At 44.7% G+C, this 15,654-nt stretch overlaps 1 protein-coding gene across 2 annotated transcripts; it reads left to right on the forward strand.

Moving 5' to 3' along the window:
• Positions 1 to 413: 413 nt before the first annotated feature.
• Positions 414 to 14,616, forward strand: FOS (Fos proto-oncogene, AP-1 transcription factor subunit). 2 transcript variants are annotated; one of them, XM_072116828.1, is made up of 5 exons: positions 414 to 500; positions 11,827 to 12,074; positions 12,505 to 12,729; positions 12,840 to 12,947; positions 13,049 to 14,616. In XM_072116828.1, exons 2-5 carry the CDS (start codon positions 11,931 to 11,933, stop codon positions 13,676 to 13,678), a joined length of 1,107 nt encoding a protein of 368 aa, XP_071972929.1. In that variant the 5' UTR covers positions 414 to 500; positions 11,827 to 11,930; the 3' UTR covers positions 13,679 to 14,616. The 2 variants fall into 2 exon arrangements, with proteins under 2 accessions (XP_071972929.1, XP_071972928.1); XM_072116827.1 differs by lacking the exon at positions 414 to 500 and adding an exon at positions 7,909 to 7,980.
• The last annotated feature ends 1,038 nt before the right edge of the window (positions 14,617 to 15,654 follow it).

Genomic DNA, 15,654 nt, shown 5'->3' on the forward strand with positions numbered 1-15,654 from the left:
ACAAACACACACACATATCCAGAGATACAAGGTACTTACATTTATAGGCATGCTGGGAGGGAAATGTGGCTGCAGATTTTGCTGTGCTGGCGGGCTGGAGGCTGCAGGGGCAGGTTGGCTGGCCACCGATGAAGCAGGCCGGGGTGCGGCCACAGGTCAGGCGGTGGCCTCACGTTCGGAGAGCGAGCGGCCACGAATCGGGTCATGGATAAGGCAAGCCGGATGGATGAATGGCTGGAGGGATGGAGGACCGGTGGCAGCAGGTGCAGAGGGAGAGCAGGCGGCCGGCGGCAGCAGGTGTGGAGGAAGGGGGGTCATGACGGCACATGGGGAGGGGCCAGTAGAACGACATGTATAAATTTTGTTTCTGTCGTCCATCCCGGTCCCCTGTGCCACACGGGCGTAGCGGCTGCTACAGCTGTTGTTACGCCCCTGCCTGTCTGCGAGCCAGATGCGGCCATCAAAAGTTTCTGACATCTGATATACTGTTTATACACCAGGTATACTGATACTATACTGTATATAGACCAGGTATACTGACTGACACTATGCTATATATACACCAAGTATAACTGACTGACACTATACTGTAAATACACAAAGTATACTGACCAACCAGGGGTGCACCAAATAGCCTGACACAATACTATTGGATGGGGCAGGAAGAGTTTGGGTGCATTCACACGTTGGCGTTTTGAATGTGTAAAAATGTGTGCGTCAGAACACATGCATGTTTAAATGTTACAATGCGTTTGGCTATTCTGGAAGCGTTTTTCTTCATTTCTGTAAGTGTAAGCAGCTGTGTAAACATTTTCCACGCATCGAAACGCCACGTGTGTATGCACCCTTTAGGGTGCTGTCACACGTCGCGTTTACCGCATGCGTTTAAAAACGCATTGCAATAGCTGGAGAGTGATTTGCCTAATTAAACAGCTGCTAACACCTGTGTTTACAAAACGCAACCGTTAACGCATTGTTAACGCATGCGGTTGTTAACGCATTGTTAACGCATGCGTTAACATCGCGGTTAACGCATGCGTTTTGTAAACACAAGTGTTAAGAGGTGTTTAATTAGGCAAATCACTCTCCAGCTATTCCAATGCGTTTTTTAACGCATGCGGTAAACGCGACGTGTGACCGCACCCTTAGGGCGCGTTCACACGTTGCGTTTTGAACAGCGTTTTCATTGCGTTTGAAACGCATATACAACAGCTGAGGAGGGGTGATTTGCCTAATTACATCACTATTACAAACTTAAACGGTAATGTAATTAGGCAAATCACCCCTCCTCAGCTGTTGTATATGCGTTTCAAACGCAACGTGTGAACGCGCCCTTAGGTTCATCCCTGTGACTCTCACAGTGTTTATATACACAAGATACTGTATCTGATACTATAATTTATACATATTGTATATAATCCAAGTATACTGGTTAAAATATACAGTAACCATACAAAAAGCTAAGAGAATTTTTTTTATTAGACTGAAATTGTACATAAACTATACAGTACAAACATAAAACCACAAAGAAATTGTATGTATGTCAATTCATAATTTATAAATCTAAAAATATCATGCATGACTATAATAGAAGAGAAACCATACTGGAACGGCAATAGACCAAGGTAAATCACCAGTGTTGTCCACTCTATCCTGTAAAAGCGACTCTACATCATTGACTCTATGACATTATGAACATATGTAGTTGCAGGCAATTGCCTATACTGGTGCAGAATGTAAAATGCTTTGTACTGTACATGTCAGATTTTTACTATGCTGTACATACAATAAGGGGAAAAACACCCTGAGGAAACACCAGCAGAGATGCATGAATTGGCATTGCCTTCTTCTGGGGGTGTATATATACACACACAATGAACTGAATGACAATATTCTGTATATACACCCATTTTAACACTATACCTAATATACCAGGTATATTAAATCAAGGTCAACTTTATATACATCAAGTATACAGACTCACTCACAGACACTATTATGTATATACAATGCTGTATGTACAGCGATTTGGCTTCTGTGACCTAAGACACGGAATGTAAGATTCAAGAAAAGAGAACTTTGTTGACCTGTGTCCCATTAAGTTCTGGGACAATGACGACATTCAACCCCTCCCAGTGTACTAAGGGCTGTGTTGAGATCAGATCCTGCCTGTTTAGACAGGCTTGTGCAATACTTTCTACTTCTCTGAGACATCTACTCACAGTTTAGGACTACTGGGTTTGAGGCTAAATTATATGCTCCAGCCAATATTATATTATAGATATTTATCTAATTATAGATATTTAATTGATATGAAATTAGCAGCAAGATGCCTGTAAAGTTGGTATGAAGTATATCATTTTTACAGCTATGTCACAGCTATGTCTACTGTAATTCCTTACTAATTGGTCTTCCTCTTACTAAACTCTCTTTACTACAATCTATTCTCAATGTAGAAGTCAGGCTCGTCTTTCAGAACAAAGGCTACACGGATGCCTCCAGTCTGTGCCATCACTGTACTGGTTGCCCGTCTCCTTCCGAATACAGTTTAAGTTGATAACCCTTATCCACAAAGCTCTCCCTACCTCTCATCTCAGTCTATCGTCCAACCCATGCTCTTCAATCTGCCAGTGATATTAGATTGTTCTCTTCCTTCATTCAAACCTCCCACTCATGTCTCCACGACTTCTCCAGAGCTGCACCAATTCTATGGAATGCCCTACCCCTATCAGACTAATACCCGACCCCCAATGCTTCAAAAGTTCTGTTAAAACACGTTTATTTAGGCAGGCCTATCACACTTGCTAACTGCATACAACTATAACTTTTGATCAACTAATTCTAGGTACTACCCTTGTCTGTTAAAATGCTTCTCTGCAGTCCCAGAGACTATAGACTTTGTATATACGAGTAAGATGGCGGCTGATGGCTGATTCAAGCAGCAGCATTTCTTATTCATTAAATAATTTTTATTCCTTACCCTTATAAAAATGGCTGGACATAATACAAGCTATTATACCTCTTGTGTCACCCCCTTATCCTCATAGACTGTAAGCTCTTGTGAGCAGGGCCCACATTCCTATTGTTTCACATGACTATTGTTACTCTGTAATGGCTTATTTTATTTGTATGTTCCCCAGAATCTGTAAAGCGCTATATAAATACAGGCGGTCCCCTACTTAAGAACACCTGACTTACAGAGGACACCTAGTTACAAACGGACCTCTGGATGTTGGTAGTTTACTGTACTTAAGCTTTAGGCTTCAATAAACAGCTATAACAGTAATCACAAGTGTCTGTAATTAAGTTTTATTGTTAATCCTGGTTCTTATGACAATCCAACATTCTTAAAATTCAATTGTCACAGAGACCAAAAAAAATTTAGCTGGGTTTACAATTATAAAATATACAGTTCCTATTTACATACAAATTCAACTTAAGAACAAACCTACAGAACCTATCATGTGCATAACCCAGGGACTTCCTGTAAATATTATTATTATGTCACAGCATCATCCCACAGGCGTGCCATCATACTGAGAGATTTTATACTGGGTGAGCTGCAAATATGCTCACATTTTAGGGCGCGTTCACACGTTTTATTTTGATCTGCGTTTTCATTGCGTTTGAAACGCATATACAACAGCCGATGTGAGGTAATTTGCCTAATTACATTACCGTTTACGTTTGTAAATGCAATGTTAACGCATGCGTTCACAAAACGCATGTGTTAACACTTTGTTAACATGTGTGTTAACGTCATGTTTACAATGCGTTTTGTAAACAGAAACGTTAACAGTGATGTAATTAGGCAAATCACCTCTCCTCAGCTGTTGTATATGCGTTTCAAACGCAATGAAAATGCAGGTCAAAACGCAACGTGTGAACACGCCCTAAGGCTACGCTGACACTATGCGCTTGAATTGAGAGAAACCCATCACCAAATGCATGCATCTGGTAAGTTGCAATGTTTTACCTTGTTAAAGCACCTAGGCTTCTTGAAGTTCTCTGGCAGCAAACAATGGTCCTGTAGATGCAAACAATGGTCCACAGGAAATTTGGAAAACTGTACACAGGAATTCAATTGCATTTAAACAGTGTTAAGCTTACATTAATATTTATGTAAACATGATGTAAACACAATGTAAAAACATTTTGTTAAACACAACATGGACGCAAGCCTAGTACCGCTTTGATTACGTTTAGAGGCGCAATGAAACGCATGGGGGCGTACGCTTCTATGGAAACACATATGATCGGTTAACAGCACCCGGTGTCTTGTACTGTTAAATGGCAGACACTGGGTACTGGTTACCCTGATCGCAGAAGAGAAGGTGCAACCCCTCTCTTTTGACGTGACTCCTGGTTTGTACATCAAAAACTTTGAAAAAGTTTGAAATGCATATACAACAGCTGATGAGAGGTGATTTGCCTAATTACATTACAGTTTACGTTTGTAAATGCAATGTTAACGCATGTGTTAACAAAACGCATGCGCTAACATTGCATTTACGATGCGTTTTGTAAACGGTAATGTTAACAGTGATGTAATTAGGCAAATCGCCCCTCCTCAGCTGTTGTATATGCGTTTCAAACGCAATGAAAACGCAGGTCAAAACGCAACATAATGCGTGTGTTGCGTTTTTGACGCATTCCAAAGGCTTCAGCCTTGATCACATGCTGAGGTTACATTTCGTTCCCACTGCATCTGCAAAAAATGTGAGGGCGCGTTCACACGTTCCGCTATCGTCGCGTTCATAATGCGATGCTAGCGCACAGTGGGCGGGGCTCGGGTCGATCGCATATGCGTTTCCCGGGAAACGCATGCGATTAATAACCCGATCTCTGGAAACGCATATGCGATCGCCCCAAACTCCGCCCCCTGTGCGCTAGCGTCGCGTTATGAACGCGGCGCTAGCGGAACGTGTGCACCAGCGGAACGGCTTAACAATCGCATGCGTTTTCCTGGAAACGCATGTGCGTTCGGGCCGAAGACCTCCCCCTGTGCGCTAGCGTCGCTTTATGGCGGACGCCTAGCGGTACATGTGACCGCAGCCTAAGGGTTAACAAAGTGTTAATAAAATGAAAATGTAAACACATTGTTAATACTTGTGTTAACATTGTGTTTACACCACGTAAATGCTAATGTTAACATTTTGGATGCGTTTTAAAACGTGTCAGACCATGGTTTATATGCACAATCACCAAAGGAGTTTTTTTATTTGGACCACATTGTGACTGGGTTTAAGTTAAACATAACACAAAAAGTTGTCCTATTGGGACACATGAACCCATTAGTCACTTAAAATATAACTTTTATTGATTTTTAGTAAAATATGGATCAACTTCGTCCAACAATACGTTTAAAAGTTTACAGAGTGCACGGACTATAGTTTACACCTTAACTGGGTGATCAAGGTTTATCAGGCACCATCAGCTAAGACTGGTTGGAGGGGACTAGTATTGTGCATAGACACCGAGTCATAGGGTTTCAGAGCTGTAACTGTTTCCTTTATTAGGTACAGTTTACACTGGGTTACTCCACATTCAGCCCCGATCCCCCTGAGGACGCCACGGCATGTGGCGAAACATGGGGGGGGGGGGGGGGGGGGCGCTAATATGCTAGTTTTTAATTCAGAGGCAGTGGATAGATAGTTACCTAGGGTGCAAGTAAAATATATCAGAAATATAGCTAACTAGCTGCAGCATAGATCATCCAGACCACTATATAGAGCAGTGATGGCGAACCTATGGCACTGGTGCCAGAGGTGGCACTCAGAGCCTTTTCTGTGGGCACTCAGGCCATCAGCCCAGGACAGAGTTCACCAAACAGGTTAAAATCCATTGACTGTTTAAAACTGAAAAGTGAGAAGGTGTTGAAAGAAGTGCATTATCTATGGAGGTCCTCCTGCTGGACCCACCATTCTTTCTAAACAGAGAGACCCTGGAGAGAAGCTACAATGATAGACTGAATTTGCCCACTTTGTTTCAACTGTATTGGTGACCTCAAGGGGCCGATACAACTAAAGTAGTGGAGGAACAGGTAGCAATAAGTTACTGCTTAAAATGGCACATTGGGTTAAGTAAGTGGGTTTTGGTTGTAGTTTGGGCACTCGGTCTGTAAAAGGTTCGCCATCACTGATATAGAGGATACTGGCAAGAGATGCATAACACCGTGGGATTCTGATATTAAAATCCCCGAGGACAAGACCTGTAGTCCTGGGGGCAGTATAACACAGAAGTGGGTGGAGGAACCCAGTGTAAACTGTACCTAATAAAGGAAACAGTTAGGGTGAAGACACACTTGGCGTTTTTAGGCCGTTTTTGGGCCGTTTTTAGTTAGTGCGTTTTCAGATCGTTAAAAACGCATGCATTAAAAAGCGCATTTTCTGAAAACGCATGCGTTTTTGACAGGTTTGACCAATTATCTTAATCCAAACTGGTCAAAAACGCATGCTTTTTCAAAAAACGCATGCGTTTTTCAAAACGCACTAACTAAAAACGCCATGTGTGTCTTCACCCTTACAGCTCTGAAACCCCATGACTCTGTGTCTATGCACAATACTAGTCCCCTCCAACCAGTCGTAGCTGATGAATGCTGCCTGATAAACCTTGATCACCCAGTTAAGGTGTAAACTATAGTCCGTGCACTCTGTAAACTTTTAAACGTATTGTTGGACGAAGTTGATCCATATTTTACTAAAAATCAATAAAAGTTATATTTTAAGTGACTAATGGGTGTCCCAATAGGACAACTTTTTGTGTTAAGACCATGGTTTAGAAACGCAATGCAAATGCCACTGAGAGGGGCTCTGTCCGATCGCAAATGCGTTTCCATTGAAATGCATGCAAATGGTGACGAGCAGGCGGTGTTTTGCATTCTTTACTTTTTTTTGCGTCTTTTTAGCACAATTGCACCAAAATTTTGCCGAAATAACTTTTAGTCCAGAGCAGGCGCAGGCAAGAGGTTGCTTCAACATTTGAGACTTTTATGTGACTTTTCAGACAAATGTCTAAAAAAAACCATGATAAATGTCACCCCAGATGCTCATTATAGATTGTGGCCCTCCTTGTGGCATATGCATTTTCCATGTGTTTCTAAGGGCGCTGTCCCACGTTGCGTTCGCAAACGCAGACGCATTCAAAACCGCGCCCACCGGGGCGGTCCGCGGTCCGATCGCATCGGCGTTTCTATGGAAACGCCTGCGATCGGGAACGCAAAACACCGGCGGCTCGTACCCGATCGCAGGAGTTTCCATAGAAACGCCGATGCGATCGGACCGCGGACCGCCCCGGTGGGCGCGGTTTTGAATGCGTCTGCGTTTGCGAACGCAACGTGGGACAGCGCCCTAAATGTGAACGTGACCTCACAGAGCAGTTTTCTGGGCAGTATTTTGCGTCAGTAAATATAAGGCCGCGTTCAAACGTTGCGTTTTTGCCTGCGGTTTCATTGCGTTTGAAACACATTACAACAGCAGCTGTGATTTTCCTAATTACTGTTTACCAGGGTTGTTGCTAGGTCAAAAGAACCGGGGCTTGTGCAATACTTTCCCCTTTAGGTCCTAGCCTCCAGGAGAATAATACTCCCACAGGCTGAACGACCTCTGAGGGCGCGTTCACACGTTGCGTTTTGACCTGCGTTTTCATTGCGTTTGAAACGCATATACAACAGCTGAGGAGAGGTGATTTGCCTAATTACATCACTGTTAACGTTTCCATTTACAAAACGCATCGTAAACACGATGTTAACGCACATGTTAACAACGCGTTAACGCATGCGTTTTGTTAACGCATGCGTTAACATTGCGTTTACAAACGTAAATGGTAATGTAATTAGGCAAATTACCTCACATCAGCTGTTGTATATGCGTTTCAAACGCAATGAAAACGCAACCAAAACGCAACGTGTGAACGCGCCCTGAGGATGTCATGATCACATGACCGGCAGGGGAAGCCAGTGCACAGAGCAGCACCAGTGAGGTGAAAGGGAAACATAATAGGGACTAAGGCCGGCGCCACACAGGGCGCTTTGTCTGCGCTTGCAAACGCAGACAAAGTCGCGCCCACCGGGGCGGGCCTCGGCCCGATCGCATCGGCGTTTCTATGGAAACGCCTGCGATCGGGAACGAGCCGCCGGTGTTTCGCGTTAAATTAACGCAAAACACCGGCGGCTCGTTCCCGATCGCAGGCGTTTCCATAGAAACGCTGATGCGATCGAGCCGAGGCCCGCCCCGGTGGGCGCGACTTTGTTTGCGTTTGCAATCGCAGACAAAGCGCCCTGTGTGGCGCCGGCCTAAGGGTGAAGACACACGTGGCGTTTTTATTCCGTTTTTTGGCCATTTTTAGTTCACGTTTTCACATCGTTAAAAACGCATGCGTTTTTGACCAGTTTGAATTAAGATAATTGGTCAAACCTGTCAAAAACGCATGCGTTTTTAACGATGTGAAAACGCACTAACTAAAAACGGCCCAAAAACGCCACGCGTGTCTTCACCCTAAGGGTGAAGACACACGTGGCGTTTTTGGGCCGTTTTTACTAAGTGCGTTTTCACATCGTTAAAAACGCATGCGTTAAAAAACGCATGCGTTTTTTAAAAACGCATGCGTTTTTGTCCGTTTTTCATTGCGCAATTTCGGAAAAACGGACAAAAACGCGTGCGTTTTAAAAAAACGGATGCATTTTTAACGCATGCGTTTTTAACGATCTGAAAACGCACTTAGTAAAAACGGCCCAAAAACGCCATGTGTGTCTTCACCCTCAGGGAAGGGGGAGAACTGTGTGGGTCCATTACTTATGCATCCGTTTTCATCAATTATCTTAATTAAAATGAGTGAAAAGCGGATGCATTTTCAAAAAATGCATGCGTATTTTAATCGACTGCTTAAAAACGGGCCCGTTTTTTAAGCAGTCCGTCAAAAAAAACATCAGTTCTTGACAGTTTTGAACAATTATCTAAGGCTGGTGCCACACGTAGCGCTTTGTCTGCGCTTGCAAATGCAGACAAAGTCGTGCCCACGGTTTAAATTAACGCAAAACACCGGTGGCTCGTTCCCGATCACTGCCGTTTCCATAGAAGCGCCGATGCGATCGGGCCAATGCCTGCCCCGGTGGGCGCGACTTTGTCTGCGTTTGCAAGCGCAGACAAAGCGCTACGTGTGGCACAAGCCTTAATTGAAACTCGTGGGAGGGGGTTTGGCCAAAACACATTTGGGTTTCCAATGAAGTGCATGTATTTGATTGGAAACGCATATGCGTTTTGGCCAAACCCCTTCCCACTTGCGTTTTGTATGCATTTAAAAACGCAACAAGAACAGCGGGAAACCGGCCTGAGGGTGCGGTCAAACGTCGCATTTGCCACATGCGTTTAAAAACGCATTGCAATAGCTGAAGAGTGATTTGCCGAATTATACAGCTGTTAACACGTGTGTTTACAAAACGCAAACAGTGTTAACATTTACGCTTTGTTAATGCAAGTGTTAACAGCTGTTTAATTAGGCAAATCTCCCTTCAGCTGTTGTAAACACGACGTGTGACCGCAAACATCTTTATATATTAGATAGCAGATTGTACTCAAAATATTGTCCTATGTTGTCAGACCATCTTATTTCTGTGCTCTAGTCATAGCACATTTAGGTTTTTATCTTTTAATGCATCTACAGGTGACTATAGCTATATATGCTATAACATAACAGTCTTCTGCCTGTGTATAGTCTTTTCCAAGGAGTTATGGGACAAGGCTTTAGGTGCCTCCATGCACACTGGAATTAATCTTTTGGCTGTAGAGAAAGTTTGTCCCAGAACATGAGCTCCTTCCCAGCACTGCTTTGAACTTGGCTGCACATGTAGAGGAGGGTTCACATGCCTTGTGAAAGCAGACGCTGATGTCACTGCAGGGAATCCCTCTCCAGTGCTGACAGGCCCAGACAGGAATCCCTGCCCTGGCCTCATGTGGGAGGAGGGATTCCCTGCTCTGGCCTCATGTGCTGAAGGGGAATGAAACTGGAGCTATCCCAGCACAGGGAGGGACCATCCGGGAAAGACAAAAATAAACTGACAAAAGAGCAGAGAAGAGATGTTACCCTGTATAAAAAATGCATTAAATAGGGTTTTATGTAATTAAAGTGTTATCCATCGTTTGTCATTCACTTTGTATGGAATGGTAGAGAAAATGTTTTATTGTTTCCTACTCTTACATCTCTTTAAACTGTATTATAAATGTGAAGATGTCAGTGTGTGGCCACAAGCAAATGAATGTGTTACATTATAGGTAAATCTGCCCCTGAGTGCAGAAGCTGTGTTGTAACGTATGTGAAAGGGAAAGTGGAATCTGGTGATGTTTTTATTTTATAAATAAGTAGAGGAGGAATGTGAGTGGTTGTCATGAGTTATGCTGTATTCTGTTCTGAACATCCTTGCCTTTGCGTTTCACTTGTGCACATAAGAAAAAAGCCCTTGATATTTAAATGGCTTTTAAACATTACATATAACTGTTGTGTGGACAATGGAGATCATCGGCTATATAAAATTAGCGCTGCTTACCCCTTGCCTCTCCATAGAAAGTCTTGCAGCCGGTACGGGAATACACGTGTCTGTATGTGTATAATATAATTTATATATACATATTTTTAATTTTTTTTCTGTGCACGGTCACAGTGCAATGAGAAAATGTGTGCTTCCACTCTGTGACCTTGTGCAATAGAAGCCTATGATCTGGTCCCCATTACGTGCATGAAGCCTTGGTTTAGTCGTTAGCATTGTAGCCTTGCAGTGCTGGGGACCTGGGTTCAAGTACCAGGGTCTACATCTGCAAAGACTTTGTATGTTCTCTGCGTGTTTGCATGGGTTTCCTCCAGGTCCTCAGGTTTCCTCCCACACTCCAAAACATACTGGTAAGATTGATTAGATGGTGAGCCCCATTGGGGACAGGGACCAATTTGGCAAACTGTGCAGCCCTGTGTAATCTGTGTGCGCTATATTAATAATTATTATTATAAAAATACTGGAGATGAACAGAAGACCTCCCATTCCCCATAAGATGATGATTGGCAGCTTTCATCGCCCATCTTATTTAGCGGAAAAAAAGATGCAGGTTCTGTTTTCTATGAATAATAGATGGGTACCACTGGAACTCACAAATACAGATGTGAACTTGGAGCAGAGAGCGGTAATGTCATGTACAGTAATCTGCTCCTGAGCTAAGTTGCCCCACAAGGTGTGATGTAGATGGACAGGCATCACATCAGAGGACAATAACCGTGTATATTGTGTGCACCTTTGTTATGTACTGTACGTAGAGCTGTTACTGTCTAGTGTGTAGAAGTATTGGGTAGAAAGTAGTCACTGCTCAGTTTGTATAATGCTTAGCTGTCATTGATCTGTGTGTATAATTGCGAATCGTTATGTGTGTATATAATGCAGATGATTTCAGGTATGTGAAGCTATGTTGTGTATAGAGCGGCATGTTTTGTGTCCATGGTACTGTGTGAGTTGTTTGTATGTGTTTGTTTTAGCTCCTCCCCATCTTCTCCGCTGTTCTCAGGGCTTCCCGGCAGCCCCGCCCTCAAACAGGATGTTTTCCTTATAAGGGTATCTGCGTCAGTGGATTCTCGAGTCTGGAAGAGTCCATTAATTCACGGGTGTGTGTGTGGAGAGGGCTACAAGAACCCATAGAAAGAAGAAGCAGATAAATGAGATGTTATATGGGCGGTTGGATTGAGGCTGGGCATGCACAGACGTCTGATGGATGAATGGCCGATTCTCTAGTCTAGAGGCCGATGCGTGGAACTTGCAGATGGTACATTCCAGTGACGTCTCCCCATTCATAGATGCTTCTACGCCGGGTATATAAGGCTGGCAGCCGCGAGAAGCAGCAGTGACAGCTCAGGAGAGCAGACTGATCGTACGGCTGGAATACTCAGTGACCGGCACAATGTACCACGGATTTCCCAGCAGCACTGAATACGAAGCGGCCTCATCCCGCTGCAGCAGCGCCTCTCCAGCAGGAGACAGCCTCACTTACTATCCGTCCCCGGCTGCTTCTTTCTCAAGCCTCGGCTCCCCGCTAACCCCTACGGTAAGTGTGCCCGTGCTCTGGACTAGATGTGACTTTGCACTGGGTTGACAGCAGGTGTGTATGTTCGGGGGGTGCTTGGGTGTAGCGGGGTAACATCAGATGTAGAGGGCAGGGGGTGCAGCGGGTTGACAGCGGGTGTGTGTAGGGCAGCACCCGGCCCCGCCTATCCCCCCCCCCACACATGTGTAAGCGGATTCATTGATAAAAATCCTGGTTCATTCAGGAGACTCCGGAGCGGCTCCTGCGTCACCGGTGACGTTGGAGCTATTTTTATCCCTCTCCCTGTCTTGTGTTCAGCGGCTCCCGGGAGTAATGAGCCCTGCTAGACACTGTCCTGCAGAGATAAAGGAGCTGATGAATGTGGTGTATGAGGACATGTGCAATGGTTCTTCACCATCTAACTCTGTACTTTGACTTTCTCTCTTTGCAGGAGCTCAGCACAGAATCAAGCAGCAGCTTTGTCCCCACAGTCACTGCCATCTCCACTTCTCCAGACCTACAGTGGTTGGTCCAGCCCACCCTGATTTCCTCTGTGGCACCATCACAGTCCAGGGCTCACCCTTATGGGTCTGCCCCAACCTACAGCCGCTCTGGTGTGATAAAAGGGTCCTCGGGACGGGGCCAGAGCCTTGGCAGGAGAGGCAAAGTGGAACAGGTAATTGTCTAGTGCTATTGTGTAGTGCTGGGGAGTTAAGCGATGGATGCAACTGCTCTGGAATTCTCTATTTCATGTGACTTATCAGCTCCTTTTTTTAAATTTTACAGCTTTCTCCTGAAGAGGAAGAAAAGAGGAGAGTCAGACGTGAAAGGAATAAAATGGCGGCAGCCAAATGCCGTAACCGTCGCCGCGAGCTGACTGACACCCTCCAAGCTGTAAGTATTTTTCTGTAATAATGCACCTTGATGTCTCCCTGTTCAGTGCTTGTCTGTAGCTTTGACTTTACCATGAGGCCTAATTTGCTTATTTTCTTTAGGAAACAGATGAGCTAGAAGATCAGAAATCTGCCCTGCAGGCAGAGATTGCTGGCCTGCTAAAAGAGAAGGAAAAGTTGGAGTTTATTCTTGCTGCTCATAAACCAGCCTGCAAGATTCCACATGATCTGGAGGGGGCATTCCAGGACCTGACCTCATCTCTGGACCTAGGACTTATCTCTGATGTAACCTGTGCTTCCAACTCTCATGAAGTCACATCTGAGCCCCTCTTTCCTGTAGTCCTCTCACAGTCTTCCATCCCAGAGAAGGAGACCACTGAACTGCAAGTACCGCTAGACCTTAAATCTGAACCCCTGGATGACTTCCTCTTCAGCACACCTACTGCAGGAGCATCTGATGCTGCCCGTTCTGTACCAGATGTGGATCTGTCCAGCACGCTGTACAATTCTGACTGGGAGCCTTTGTACAGCACACTGCCAGTGGAAATGGAGCCACTGTGCACTCCCGTTGTCACCTGTACACCAACATGCACCACCTATACCACATCATTTGTTTTCACATATCCAGAGTCCGAATCTTTCCCCAACTGTGGAGCTGCCCATCGCAGAGGAAGCAGCAGCAATGAGCAGTCATCAGACTCTCTCAACTCTCCCACCTTACTTGCCTTGTAACTGTTGCTCTGGAACTGTACTCCCTTGGTGGTGGACAGCAATCTGGGACTCTGCCCACAGGCCAGTCGGAGCTTGGTGAATTTCACAGGCAATAAGGGATGTGGGTTTACCTCCCCGTGTTGTAAGACTGCCTCCTTGCTGCTATATGTGTGCACTGTGCATGTCTAGTTCATTCATCTCCAGCCAGAGCTGTAGCTTTGGATGGCTAAGCACACTGTCAGCGCTAGAGCAAGGGTTGCCAACCAAACACTTGCCCAGTGCCCCTTTCATCTGGCTTAGACTGGTGATCTGTACTCCTCTTGCTGCAAAAGAGGATGCCTGCTTCCTACTGCCACTGCAGCCTGATGCCTCTTCCTGACGTAGCACTGGCAGGGACTGTGTCACTCCTGTTGATATGTAGCATGATGTATCCTCACTGCTGTGACAGTGATATGTTAATGCGTTGAGTAGTTGTGTCTCATCTTCTGATTTAGAAGCATTGCGCTGCTGGTTCAGAGTCTTGTACAGGGCCAGTATGCCGGCTTGTTATGGTGCTGGCTGGCATTGGGCTGCCTAGTGGATAAAGCACTAAGCACCCCTGTGCTGCCAAGATAATTTTGTAATGAGTCTGAGCTCAATAATAGAAGTCTATATAGATATATATATATATATATATATATATATATTACCCCCCCCCTCCCCACCTAGAAGCCGGACACATGGTGAACGTGCTGTATCTTCCGTTGACTGTAAATCCGTCTCGCTGTCTTTCCAAGTTTTCCATGAAAACGTTTTATTTTCTGTAGACTGTTTTTGGTTAATTTATTTTGGATTTCAGAATATTTATATTTTTATTTGTATTTTATTTTCTACTCCAGCGGACAGAGGAACACATCCTCAAGCATTTGTTTGCTTCTTGTCCAGAACATTGAGAATAAAATGTATTCGCATTTGATAAATTTGTAAGTGTGTTTTTATTAACTTCAGTGCACAGATCTCACCTTATCATTAGGCGGTGCAATTGGGTGACCATCAACTCTACCGTAAATTTGCACAGAGCACTCTTGTTAATTTTAGTGGTGGGAAGGTTTAATTAAGTATGGGTTGGGGGATAAAATAAAAAAAATCCATTACCTATGACATCAAAGTGGAATCTGGTCATGCCCATGATGTGGCTGCACAAATTGCAGCCAGATCACTGCCACAATAGAAGTCTACAGGACCCGGTCACAGTGCAGTGAGCACACTGAGGCAGATTTACTTACCCGGTCCAGTCGCGATCCCGCAGCGGGTTGTCAGACGCTGATTCGGGTCTACCGGGATTAACTAAGGTCCGTGCGCCCGATATCCAGCAGTTGTCGCTGCTGCGCTGAGGTCAGCCGGAGTTCACCTTCATCCCGGTGCATGTAAGTGCTGATCTTGCGACACAAATTCTTTTTTAAATGCTGTTTTTTTCCAAATCCGATGGGTTGTACGACGGCCATGCACCCTGTTTTCTTTCGCGTGAAAGCCAGCGCCGATGCGACACAATCTGATCGGTGCGCCAAAATCCTGGGGCAATTCGGCGCAAGTCGGAAATATTCTGGGAAGCCCGCAAAAGTGCGGCATTTGGCCCCTTAGTAAATGAGCCCCACTATCTCACCACACATTTGATGGGTGGCCACACCGCAAGTTAATGTACATGTCCTATATCTTTCCTGATTTGCGGCACAGCCGCTTGGCTTTCACTTAAGAAGGGAAAGGTGGGGAGTACATGGCCATGTGAATGAGGCCTAAGTCTGGGTTTCAAGGTCCAGGTTTTTATGCCAAAGCCATGAGTGGAGAAAAAAAAAATGAACATGGAAACAGTCTAAGGTCACAATCAAAACTTTAAATTGAGCCTATTCATGGTTTATTTCTGAGCTGCAACTTTAAGTGGCACATGGAACTATATTATGGTCAGCTTTTGAAAGCTGAAGACAGAATTGGAACATAAAGCAGGGAAAGGTATCCCTACA

This window comes from Engystomops pustulosus, chromosome 7 (genome assembly GCF_040894005.1).
Source record: "Engystomops pustulosus chromosome 7, aEngPut4.maternal, whole genome shotgun sequence".
Classification (NCBI taxonomy): Eukaryota; Metazoa; Chordata; class Amphibia; order Anura; family Leptodactylidae; genus Engystomops; species Engystomops pustulosus.

Excerpts from the sequence above, each read along its gene's own strand:
- FOS (XM_072116828.1), top strand. The coding sequence starts at position 11,931 with ATGTACCACGGATTTCCCAGCAGCACTGAATACGAAGCGGCCTCATCC. Across the intron at positions 12,730-12,839 it reads GGAGAGGCAAAGTGGAACAG|CTTTCTCCTGAAGAGGAAGA; the intron begins GTAATTGTCTAG and ends TAAATTTTACAG. Across the intron at positions 12,948-13,048 it reads TGACTGACACCCTCCAAGCT|GAAACAGATGAGCTAGAAGA; the intron begins GTAAGTATTTTT and ends TATTTTCTTTAG.